The sequence below is a fragment of the Staurois parvus genome, unplaced genomic scaffold (genome assembly GCF_062004578.1).
Source record: "Staurois parvus isolate SC_StPar_1 unplaced genomic scaffold, SC_StPar_1.0 ptg000380l, whole genome shotgun sequence".
Taxonomy (NCBI): Eukaryota; Metazoa; Chordata; class Amphibia; order Anura; family Ranidae; genus Staurois; species Staurois parvus.
Window position 1 is genome coordinate 2,541,211 of NW_028318176.1, and position 13,362 is coordinate 2,554,572.

General features: G+C 54.1%; 1 protein-coding gene across 1 annotated transcript in view; it reads left to right on the forward strand.

Annotated features, from left to right (window-relative positions):
- LOC149456016 (uncharacterized) overlaps positions 1-13,362 on the forward strand; it is a 66,621-nt gene continuing 53,259 nt past the window's right edge. Inside the window, 2 exon segments of the mRNA XM_089685659.1 lie at positions 1-33; positions 13,128-13,225. Of these exon segments, the coding sequence (XP_089541785.1) occupies positions 13,148-13,225 (78 nt within the window). The 5' untranslated portion in view covers positions 1-33; positions 13,128-13,147.

A 13,362-nucleotide genomic window follows, 5' to 3' on the forward strand; every position in this document is an offset into this window, starting at 1 on the left:
GGGAACACGGCGAGAGGAACGCGCGGAGCAAAGGTAAGTGAATTGACACAATATGGGGAATGAATTACTATATGGGGGATGAATTACTATATGGGGGATTCATTACTATATGGGGGATTAATTACTATGGGGGATGAATTACTATATGGGGGATTAATTACTATGGGGGATGAATTACTATATGGGGGATTAATTACTATGGGGGATGAATTACTATGGGGATGAATTACTATATGGGGGATGAATTACTATGGGGGATGAATTACTATAGGGGGAATGAATTACTATATGGGGGATGAATTACTATGGGGGATGAATTACTATATGGGGGATGAATTACTATATGGGGGATTAATTACTATGGGGGATGAATTACTATATAGGGGATGAATTACTATGGGGGATGAATTACTATATGGGGGATGAATTACTATGGGGGATGAATTACTATATGGGGGATGAATTACTATGGGGGATGAATTACTATGGGGGATGAATTACTATGGGGGATGAATTACTATATGGGGGATGAATTACTATATGGGGGATGAATTACTATGGGGGATGAATTACTATATGGGGGATTAATTATTATGGGGGATTAAGATTAATTACTATGGGGGATGAATTACTATATGGGGGATGAATTACTATGGGGGATGAATTACTATATGGGGGATGAATTACTATGGGGGATGAATTACTATATGGGGGATGAATTACTATGGGGGATGAATTACTATATGGGGGATGAATTACTATGGGGGATGAATTACTATATGGGGGATGAATTACTATGGGGGATGAATTACTATATGGGGGATGAATTACTATGGGGGATGAATTACTATATGGGGGATGAATTACTATGGGGGATGAATTACTATATGGGGGATGAATTACTATGGGGGATGAATTACTATATGGGGGATGAATTACTATGGGGGATGAATTACTATATGGGGGATGAATTACTATGGGGGATGAATTACTATATGGGGGATGAATTACTATGGGGGATGAATTACTATATGGGGGATGAATTACTATGGGGATGAATTACTATGGGGGATGAATTACTATATGGGGGATTTATTTTCAGTTTTAAAAATGTGGCTCTCAAAATAAATTTCAATCGTGGTTTTGGCGAGATTTGGCTCAGTTGAAAAAAAAGGTGGTTGCCCACCACTGCCCTATACAAACAGTGTAGAATGTCTGTCTACATAACAGCTGCTAAACATATACAGCTTTACAAAGGGGAGAACGGGAAGACCACTTACCGAGGGGAGAACGGGAAGACCACTTACCGAGGGGAGAACGGGAAGACCACTTACCGAGGGGAGAACGGGAACACCACTTACCGAGGGGTTAAAACTGAAACAGGGCAAAATGTTATCACAAAGGGACGGTTTGTCACAAGGCTCCCCCTTTGCGTAACACCCGCCAGACCCGGCGAGACCTTCAAATGGGTCCGCTTGGGGCTGGTCGGTTAAGGGGGTTACTTCTCCAACTCAGCTTGCCGGGACAACCCATCCACATTGGTGTTTTGCTTCCCCGGTCGGTACTGGATTGTAAAGTTATAGGGTTCGAGGGCCAAGCTCCACCGCAGCAGATGACCATTGTCCCCGGAGACCCGGTTTAGCCATACCAGGGGGTTGTGATCGGTGAGTACGGTGAAGGAGCACCCGTACATGTAGGGCTGCAATTTCTTGAGGGCCCATACCAAGGCAAGACACTCTTTCTCCACAGCAGCGTAGGCCACCTCCCGGGGTAACAACTTTCTACTTAGGTAGGCCACTGGATGGTCGTTCCCGTCGTCCCAGATTTGGCTCAGAACAGCACCCAATCCAAAAGTGGAGGCATCGGTGTGAACACAAAACCATTTGGAAGGGTCAGGAGCAGCCAAAACGAGAGCATGGATCAGGTCATGTTTGAGCTTTTGGAAAGCCGTTTCACACTCTGGGGACCACACAACCTGTCGGGGCAGATTCTTCTGGGTCAGATCCGTTAGGGGTTTAGCAATGGTGCTGTAGTAGGGGATGAATTTACGGTAGTACCCTGCAGTGCCTAGGAAGGCAAGGACCTGGGTCTTGGTTTGGGGAGTGGGCCAATTTGCTGCCGCTACCACCTTTGCCGGTGCCAGTTGTTGCTTCCCACATCCTACCCAATATCCTAGATATTGGACCTCAGACACCACAACATTGCATTTGTCCGGTCGGATAGTTAGCCCTGCTTGCCCAATGCGATTAAGCATTTCCCTGAGGTGTCGGAGGTGATCCTCCCAACTATCACTGTAGATCGCTATATCGTCTAGATAGACGCAGGAGAAGTCCTGCAGCCCATCCAGCAGCTTATCTACCATTCTCTGAAAGGTAGCCGGGGCATTCTTCATCCCAAACGGTATGACCCTGGACTGGTACAAGCCAAAAGGGGTTATGAATGCCAACTTTGGTACCACGTCCGCATCCAGCGGAATCTGCCAGTACCCCTTGCAGAGATTGATGATGGTAAGGAAATTACCTCTGGCCATCCGGTCCAGCAGCTCGTCTATCCGGGGCATGGGGTATGCATCGGTCACGGTCTGGTTATTGAGCCTCTGGTAGTCCACACAGAACCGGACGGTTCCGTCCTTCTTGGGTACCAGGACCCCAAGGGACTGTCATAGGGTTCTATCACACCTAAATCCAACATTTCCTTAATCTCTCCTCATGCCTTCTCTGACGGACTCGGGCACTCGGTAGGCTGCCTGCTTCAGGGGGGCCTGACCCTGCGTGTCTACCCGGTGGGCAGTTGTGGTGGTGTAACCGGGCAGAGACAAGAACAGCCCTCAGTGCTCTTGGAGCAGTTGGCGGGTATGTTACTGGGCCTTGGGAGGCAGCCGTGTGCTGATATCTACATCTGCTACACTCAGCTGGCACTGTCCGTCCGCCGGCAGAAGAAGCGTTTCTGAGTCATCGGTAGCCAGAGCGCAAATAGCAGCTACACTGTCCTCCTGTCGTTTGATGAACGGTTTCAGCATATTCACATGGAAGGTTTGCCGGATCCTTCCATCCGAACAGCGAGCTACAATGTATGTGGTATCACAGAGTTGCTCCACCACTTGGTACGGGCCCTGCCAGGCAGCCTGTAATTTGTCATGCCTGACTGGTTTCAAGGCCAACACTTTCTGTCCTAAGTGAAACGTTTGGTCTCGGGCAGACCAGTCATACCACTGTTTCTGTCGGCTCTGGGCAGCCTCAAGGTTGTCCCGTACTAGGGTCGTCAACCGTTGTAGCCTCTCCCTGAGCTCCAGCACATAGGCCACCACCGAGGTGCCCTCCTCAGCCACTGCTCCCTCCCAGTATTCGCGTAGGAGATCCAGGAGTCCCCAAACCCTGCGGTCATACAGCAGCTCGAAGGGAGAGAACCCAGTGGACTCCAGCGGTACCTTTCGGTAAGCGAACAGGAGGTGGGGAAGATGCCGCTTCCAGTCCTTATGGGACATGGTGAACGTTCGGGGGAGCTGTTTCAGCGTACCATTAAACCGTTTGCAGAGCCCATTGGTCTGGGGGTGGTAGGGAGAGCTGTACAGTGGTCTGATCCCACACAACTTCCAAAGTTGTTGGGTAAGCTCAGCCGTGAACTGCGTGCCTTGGTCGGTCAGGATCTCCCGAGGAAATTCTACCCGAGTAAAGATGTGCAGCAGGGCTTGAGCAACTGTTTCTGCCTGCACATCTCTCAGCGCTACGGCCTCCAGGTACCGGGTGGCATTGTCGACAATGGTCAAGATATACTTCTTGCCCGTGGGACTAGGCCGTGTCAGGGGCCCCACTAGGTCCACGGTGATACGGCTGAAAGGTTCCCCGACTATGGCTAGGGGCCTCAGAGTGGCCCTGGGCCGGTCTCCCTGCTTCCCTACATTCTGGCAGACCTCACAAGACCGACAGTAGTCCCGAACGTCCCCGATACTCCTGGCCAGAAGAAACTCTGGGTTAAGCGATGCAGGGTCCGTCGCTTGCCCAAATGCCCAGCAAGGGGAATATCATGCACAATCTGGAGGAGGTCACGCCGATACTTCCTTGGTACTAACATCTGCCGGTGAGGTATTTGGGCAGCGCCCACCCCTGCTCCCCACGTGGACCTTGTACATCTTGCCCTGGTCCCACCCATACCTTACATCTCCCAATCCCCCAGGATCACTTCCAGCCCTCCGTCTATAGGGGTCTAAGGTTCGGTCACTGGCTGTTTCTTTAGCGAAATCAGTGGGGGAATCCCAGGTCAGGGCAGGGACAAGCTCAGCAGGGGGTGGGTATTCGACTCTTATCGGAACCTCGGCAGGTGGAGCGGCAGCGTGCTCTCTAGTCTGGTGGCGAGTGGTGACCGGATGAGCTTCGGCAGGGGTCTCAGTGCCAAAAGTGGAGACCAGGACTCCCAGATCATTTCCAAGGAGAACCTCAGCTGGCAAGTTCTGCATTACTCCAATTTCAACGTCCCTGGCCCCGGCCTCCCAGTCCAGATGAACCCTTGTGGTAGGAATCCAGTAGACATGGCCTCCCACTACCCGTACGGCCACAGACCACCCGGTCTTGGCCCAGTCTGGTACCAGTTGGGGTTGGACTAGGGTGAGTGTGGCCCCAGTCCTGTAATCCTTGGACCCGATGGCCGTTAAGATGGACAACCTGTTGGTGATGTCGGTGATTGTCCGGCGTGGCAGCCTGGAGAGGGTTAGCCTCGTGAAAGACCACGATGTCATCCTTGATTGTAAAATTCCTCCATGAAGAGGCGGTGTCACTGGGGTAGTCCTGTAGGGAGTAGGCAGAGGCTCGGCCATAGGGAGTGGTGGGTCGGTTGGAAGTGCCCTGAGGGGGTTGGCTGGACTGGGGCCTTGGTGGATTCCGGGGGGCAATGAATGCAGATGTTCCCTGTTTGGTTGCAGCCATAACAGCGTGGGCCAGACCGCTTTGTGTGGGTGTGGGTGGTCTAAGGCATTCTCGGGTGACCGGAGTGGGCACCACTGGTTGTGGATGAGGTGCAGGGGGAATGGCGGGCTCGGTTAGCCTTCTGTTGTCCAGGTACTCATCTGCCCAGCGACTAGCGTCGGCTAAGGTTAGGGGATGTTTGCCCCGGACCCAATGTCTAACATCCCCTGGATGTCCATTGTAAAACTGCTCCAGTAACAGCAGTTGTAACAGTTCCTCTAGTTTGGTGATCTGACACCCTCGGACCCAGCTGCGGGCAGCGTGTTGTAACCGATGTCCCCATTCAGTGAAGGTGTCCTGGGGTTTCTTCTTGAGTGCCCGGAACTTTAAGCGATACGCCTCTGGGGTGAGAGCATAGCGGGCCAGCAAGTGTTCCTTAACATAATCATAATCCAAGCAGTAGCTGTTGGGTCCTGAATGCGTCTGCAGCCTGACCGGTTAGCTTGCTGCTCACAATGGGGACCCGGTCTTGGGTTGCCACACCATGGATGGTGCACAACCGTTCAAAGTCCTGAAGAAAGCTGTCAATGTCCCCATCCACCTCCGAGAAAGTTTTAAAAGCAGCATAAGGAATTTTCTTTGATCCGGTTACGGTCTGGAGAAGGCGGGAAGTAATCCCCTCCCAGACCGAGCCCTCAGTTGATGACCGTGAGTGACTAAGCCACAGTTGGGTGGCATCGTCCAGGGCCTTGGAAATCTGTTCGGGGGTGGGAGTGTTGCCAAACAGAGCCAAACGCCACTCCACCTCTTGTCGTAAATGCGAATGGTATAGGGGTCTCTGTACGGTGCTAAGTGGGCCTGGCGTTTCAGGGGGCGATGAGCTGCTCTGTTCCTCCAACTCTTCCCGTGAAGCGGAGTTCACTTCTGGCGGAGCAATGTTCGCTTCAAGCGTAGTGGAGTGTGCATCAGGTGAAGTGGGGTGCGCATCCCCTTGGTCTAGGGCCATAATCTCATCCAACAGTTCCTCTCTGGTCTTGGAGCCAGCGATACCTCCCCGAGCGACAAGTTGGCTTTGGAGAGCTGGCTTCCGGAGGTCCCGTACATCCATCTGGCCGAGCAGGGACGTCTCCGTGAAAAAGATGGGGTCCCGGTTGGTGGTTTGGACTTTTTGCGCAATGAGGAAAGATCCCACCGCTGCCAACCAGTTGTGGTGGAACCGTTCCGCCTGGGCTTCCTCGTGCGGAGCAGTGCGTCTCACCCAATGGTCCCCTTTTCCAGAAAGTCTTCCAGCGCTCTGCCAAGGCGGGTATTAGAGCTCAAAGACAATCATTCTCCGATATCCCAAACCCCTTCACCCCCACCAGTCTGGCACCTGGTTTTCCCCACCCACAACAAAACTCTACAGCACAACACAACAGCACAGTATGAAATCTAGAGAAGTGAAAGACTACAAGTTCACATTCCCCTACACAGTGTAGAATGTCTGTCTACATAACGGCTCCTAAACATATACAGCTTTACAAAGGGGAGAACAGGAAGACCACTCACCAAGGGGAGAATGGGAAGACCACTTACAAAAGGGGAGAACGGGAAGACCACTTAACAAGGGGAGAACAGGAAGACCACTCACCAAGGGGAGAATGGGAAGACCACTTACAAAAGGGGAGAACGGGAAGACCACTTACCAAGGGGAGAACGGGAAGACCACTTACCAAGGTGGGAACGGGAACACCACTTACCAAGTGGAGAACGGGAAGACCACTTACCGAGGGGAGAATGGGAACACCACTTACCAAGGGGAGAAGGGGAAGACTACTTACCAAGGAGAATAAAACCGGAACAGAAAGGGCAAAATGTTATCACAAAAGGGACGGTTCGTCACAGGGTTTAGCTATCATGCTATAGTTAGGGACAAACCTCCTATAATACCCTGCAGTGCCTAGGAATGCCAGGACCTGGGTTAGCAACTGCCTCTACCTTAGCTGGTTTGGGGCGCTGTTGCCAATGGTCTACCAGATGCCCGAGGTACTGAACTTTGGACATCCCACTGCTGCCACCAAATGCGACGGACTCTGGACACCCCAACTGGTTATCTCCACCAAGAAGCTGCTTCCCAAGCTCTGGAACACAAAGCAAGTGACTATAGCTGTAGCTACCCCAAATAATGAGACAAGCCCTGTTTCTTTTGTCCGGGGTGTGGGCCAGTTGGCAACTGCCTCTACCTGAGCTGGTATGGGGTACTGTTGCCCATGGTCTGCCAGATCCCCCAGGTAATGAACCGGCCCACCAGGTCGGGAGCAGCCAAGACTGGGGCAGAAATTAAAGCATTTTTCAGGGAATGGAAAGCATTCTCACACTTTGGGGACCACAAGACCTGATGGGGAAGATTCTTTCTGGTCAGGTCAGTCAGGGGTTTAGCTATCATGCTATAGTTAGGGATAAACCTACTATAATACTCTGCAGTGCCTAGGAACATCTAGACCTGGGTTGGCAATTACCTCTACCTAAGCTGGTTTTTGGCGCTGTTGCCCACGGTCCACTAGATGCCCAAGGTACTGAACCGGCCCACCAGGTCAGGAGCAGCCAAGACTGGGGCAGAAATTAAAGCATTTTTCAGGGAATGGAAAGCATTCTCACACTTTGGGGACCACAAGACCTGATGGAGAAGATTCTTTCTGGTCAGGACAGTAAGGGGTTTAGTTATCATGCTATAGTTAGGGACAAACCTCCTATAATACCCTGCAGTGCCTAGGAACACCAAGAACTGGGTTTTCATCTGTGGGGGGGTGGGCCAGTTGGCAAATGCCTCTACCTTAGCTAGTTTTGGGGCGCTGTTGCCAAATGACCCACAACATGCCCAAGGTACTGGACCTCGGACATCCCACTGCTGCCACCAAATGTGACGGACTCCGGACACCCCAACTGGGTATCTCCACCAAGCAGCTGCTTCCCAAGCTATGGAACATGAGGCAAGTGTCTATAGCTGCAGCTACCCCAAAGATTGAGACAACACCAACATAGACAACATATCCGTTCCTTTTTTCTTTTAAGTGTTGGGTGTAACTAACTTTTTTCACCTAACTTTAAAGCTTTGACATAAAGAAGCAATAACCTCCTATGTGATAGGATATTGTTATGACAGGCTCTCTTTAATGGGACATCAGGGATCTGTTATGACAGATGATCACTGGTCTCCTTCCGCTCTGCATGGCATCACCAGGGGATGGTGACCAAATGGAGAAGGATCCTCTTATATCAGTGGTCAGTGTAGTGGTCCCTTACATTGGTGATCGATGGGAAAAGGACCCCCTTATATCAGTGGTCAGTGTAGTGGTCCCTTACATTGGTGACCGATTGGAGAAGGACCCCCTTATATCAGTGGTCAGTGTAGTGGTCCCTTACATTGTTGACCGATGGGAGAAGGACCCTCTTATATCAGTGGTCAGTGTAGTGGTCCCTTACATTGGTGACTGATGGGAGAAGGACCCCCTTATATCAGTGGTCAGTGGGGGAAGGACATTCTTAAAATGGTCATCAGTGGGAAGACTGCCCCCCTTTCAGATCATTCATGTCAGTTGTTACTGACAGATATTGTTCATTGCTAAAGGAACCCCTAGAACCCTTTGGAGGACCCCTAGAACCATTTGGAGGACCCCTGGCTGAGAAAGACTGGACTAGGCAGTCATATATTTCTGTCCCCCTTGGTGGGAGTGGAGGTGACCCCTCTATGAGAACATACAGTCCATACACACCCAGCACAAGGCCTGGGTCACACTACCAGACGGTTCTCGGGGCTGCAGTTCCCCTGAGCTCCACAAGGTGGGGATCTCATTTCTACCCAGACAGGAAGTCTCTATGGAAGACAGGAAGTGATGTCAGGTATAAATAAGTTCCAGGTGAGTCGGGAGGAAGTAGAGAGGAGACATTGCTGGAAGTGGCAGCAAAGGAGGTAATAAGATCTGATTTTATATTTACACCCAGTAACCCCCCCCCCCCGTCATGTCCGTCCTCTTCCTCCACGTCCGTCCTCTCCCTCCACCGTCCTCTCCCTCCTCTCCCTCCACCGTCACTCCCGTCCTCTCCCTCCACCGTCAGGTCCGTCCTCTCCCTCCACCGTCACTCCCGTCCTCTCCCTCCACCGTCACTCCCGTCCTCTCCCTCCACCGTCACTCCCGTCCTCTCCCTCCACCGTCAGGTCCGTCCTCTCCCTCCACCGCCAGGTCCGTCCTCTCCTCTCCCTCCACCGCCAGGTCCGTCCTCTCCTCTCCCTTCACCGTCACGTCCGTCCTCTCCTCTCCCTTCACCGTCACGTCTGTCCTCTCCTCTCCCTTCACCGTCACGTCCGTCCTCTCCCCTCCCTTCACCGTCATGTCCGTCCTCTCCCCTCCCTTCACCGTCACGTCCGTCCTCTCCCCTCCCTTCACCGTCACGTCCGTCCTCTCCCCTCCCTTCACCGTCACGTCCGTCCGTCCTCTCCCCTCCCTTCACCGTCACATCCGTCCGTCCTCTCCTCTCCCTTCACCGTCACGTCCGTCCGTCCTCTCCTCTCCCTTCACCGTCACGTCCGTCCGTCCTCTCCTCTCCCTTCACCGTCACGTCCGTCCGTCCTCTCCTCTCCCTTCACCGTCACGTCCGTTCGTCCTCTCCTCTCCCTTCCTCGTCACGTCCGTTCGTCCTCTCCTCTCCCTTCCTCGTCACGTCCGTTCGTCCTCTCCTCTCCCTTCCTCGTCACGTCCGTCCGTCCTCTCCTCTCCCTTCACCGTCACGTCCGTCCGTCCTCTCCTCTCCCTTCACCGTCACGTCCGTCCGTCCTCTCCTCTCCCTTCACCGTCACGTCCGTCCGTCCTCTCCTCTCCCTTCACCGTCACGTCCGTCCTCTCCTCTCCCTTCACCGTCACGTCCGTCCTCTCCTCTCCCTTCACCGTCACGTCCGTCCGTCCTCTCCCTTCACCGTCACGTCCGTCCGTCCTCTCCCTTCACCGTCACGTTCGTCCGTCCTCTCCTCTCCCTTCACCGTCACGTCCGTCCGTCCGTCCTCTCCTCTCCCTTCACCGTCACGTCCGTCCGTCCTCTCCTCTCCCTTCACCGTCACGTCCGTCCGTCCTCTCCTCTCCCTTCACCGTCACGTCCGTCCGTCCTCTCCTCTCCCTTCACCGTCACGTCCGTCCGTCCGTCCTCTCCTCTCCCTTCCTCGTCACGTCCGTTCGTCCTCTCCTCTCCCTTCCTCGTCACGTCCGTCCGTCCTCTCCTCTCCCTTCACCGTCACGTCCGTCCGTCCTCTCCTCTCCCTTCACCGTCACGTCCGTCCGTCCTCTCCTCTCCCTTCACCGTCACGTCCGTCCTCTCCTCTCCCTTCACCGTCACGTCCGTCCTCTCCTCTCCCTTCACCGTCACGTCCGTCCGTCCTCTCCCTTCACCGTCACGTTCGTCCGTCCTCTCCTCTCCCTTCACCGTCACGTCCGTCCGTCCGTCCTCTCCTCTCCCTTCACCGTCACGTCCGTCCGTCCTCTCCTCTCCCTTCACCGTCACGTCCGTCCGTCCTCTCCTCTCCCTTCACCGTCACGTCCGTCCGTCCGTCCTCTCCTCTCCCTTCCTCGTCACGTTCGTCCGTCCTCTCCTCTCCCTTCACCGTCACGTTCGTCCGTCCTCTCCTCTCCCTTCACCGTCACGTCCGTCCGTCCTCTCCTCTCCCTTCACCGTCACGTCCGTCCGTCCTCTCCTCTCCCTTCACCGTCACGTCCGTCCGTCCTCTCCTCTCCCTTCACCGTCACGTCCGTCCGTCCTCTCCTCTCCCTCCACCGCCAGGTCCGTCCTCTCCTCTCCCTTCACCGCCAGGTCCGTCCTCTCCTCTCCCTTCACCGTCACGTCCGTCCTCTCCTCTCCCTTCACCGTCACGTCCGTCCTCTCCTCTCCCTTCACCGTCACGTCCGTCCTCTCCTCTCCCTTCACCGTCACGTCCGTCCTCTCCTCTCCCTTCACCGTCACGTCCGTCCTCTCCTCTCCCTTCACCGTCACGTCCGTCCTCTCCTCTCCCTTCACCGTCACGTCCGTCCGTCCGTCCTCTCCTCTCCCTTCACCGTCACGTCCGTCCGTCCGTCCTCTCCTCTCCCTTCACCGTCACGTCCGTCCGTCCGTCCTCTCCTCTCCCTTCACCGTCACGTCCGTCCGTCCGTCCTCTCCTCTCCCTTCACCGTCACGTCCGTCCGTCCTCTCCTCTCCCTTCACCGTCACGTCCGTCCGTCCTCTCCTCTCCCTTCACCGTCACGTCCGTCCGTCCTCTCCTCTCCCTTCACCGTCACGTCCGTCCGTCCTCTCCTCTCCTTTCCCTTCACCGTCACGTCCGTCCGTCCTCTCTTCTCCTTTCCCTTCACCGTCACGTCCGTCCGTCCTCTCCTCTCCTTTCCCTTCACCGTCACGTCCGTCCGTCCTCTCCTCTCCTTTCCCTTCACCGTCACGTCCGTCCGTCCTCTCCTCTCCTTTCCCTTCACCGTCACGTCCGTCCGTCCTCTCCTCTCCTTTCCCTTCACTGCGAGGTCCGTCCTCTCCTCTCCCTTCACCGCCAGGTCCGTCCTCTCCTCTCCCTTCACCGTCACGTCCGTCCTCTCCTCTCCCTTCACCGTCACGTCCGTCCTCTCCTCTCCCTTCACCGTCACGTCCGTCCTCTCCTCTCCCTTCACCGTCACGTCCGTCCTCTCCTCTCCCTTCACCGTCACGTCCGTCCTCTCCCCTCCCTTCACAGTCACGTCCGTCCGTCCTCTCCCCTCCCTTCACCGTCACGTCCGTCCGTCCTCTCCCCTCCCTTCACCGTCACGTCCGTCCGTCCTCTCCCCTCCCTTCACCGTCACGTCCGTCCGTCCTCTCCCCTCCCTTCACCGTCACGTCCGTCCGTCCTCTCCCCTCCCTTCACCGTCACGTCCGTCCGTCCTCTCCCCTCCCTTCACCGTCACGTCCGTCCGTCCTCTCCCCTCCCTTCACCGTCACGTCCGTCCGTCCTCTCCCCTCCCTTCACCGTCACGTCCGTCCGTCCTCTCCTCTCCCTTCACCGTCACGTCCGTCCGTCCTCTCCTCTCCCTCCACCGTCACGCCCGTCCTCTTCCTTCATAGTCACTGTGACGTCTTTTATCTCCAGCAGATGATGTTACACACATATATAGTGTGGGAACCCAGATTAACCCCTTCAGGGGCAGAACATTCCCCCACTTCCGGGGCCACAGTATTCTCATTGTGGAGATACATTCTAGTAATATGGTCCTCTAACAAGCAGCACTGACAATAAACAGACAAGACAATGACCATACATGGCCTACAGAGGGCGATGATTGCACTAAACAGGCAGCCAATGGGCAATCATTACACTATGCATCCAACACAATGATGGAGTGCCGGGGTCAGGAGTATGGAGCATAGAGACCCTTACATTGCTGGTCAGGAGGAAGAAAACATCCCCCAGCCGGCCATGAAGAATATGTTCCATCATTGGTGTCAGAGGGAGGAAATACTGAGGGGTCTGAGGGAAGAAGGGGAGCTGAGGGGTCTGAGGGAAGAAGGGGAGCTGAGGGGTCTGAGGGAAGTAGAGGAGCTGAGGGAAGAAGGGGAGCTGAGGGAAGTAGAGGAGCTGAGGGGCTTTATGGTTCTGGGATGGTCCTCTCTTCCCATCTGCATTTATTTTTTAAGACCTTAATGTACTGCCACCTGCCAGTGAAGGAAGTGAAAGCGACCTTCACCTTCTCACCGTATTACTGCTAAACTCATCTGGTTTAGGATACCAAGTGGAATAAAGAAGGGCAGTCCTTCACCTCTTGGTGGACACTTGTTCTTAGAGGAGGTGTTTGTGTAACATTGGCTAAGGGATGGCCAGGGCATCAGTACAATGTGTATAGGAGTTCAGTTCAATACCTTCCAGGCTCTGGAAGTGCCCACTGCTAGAATTAGGATCTCCAGGAGCCCACCACCACTCTGTACAATGTCCTGGATACTTCAAACCAGTTCATACTTCAGCATACTTCAAACCAGTTCAGAGACCAATCCAACCCAACAGAGAAAAGGGAATTTCTGACCTGGAAGGACAAGAGGGTCCCGAGACCTCTAAGATGTAACAAACACTAAACAGTCCAAACTAAATGTGTTCCCATTGGGGTAGCAACCCTCACAGTACCCCAGCCCCACATCCTCATCCTATTACTGTGTGACCAATACTGTCCAAGTAATTCTTATTTTCATTGCCCAAAGTCATCCACCCATTGGTCAGGATGGAGGAGGACCGGAGTCACATGACTGAGAAGATACTAAACCTCACACTGGAGATCATCTACCTGCTGACCGGAGAGGTGAGGAAGATTCTGGGAGGTCACATGACATCACTCTCATCTCTATTAATAAAACACAGATTTGACTGGAGAGGTGAGGAGGATTCTGGGAGGTCACATGACATCACACAGACCTGACCGGAGAGGTGAGGAGGATT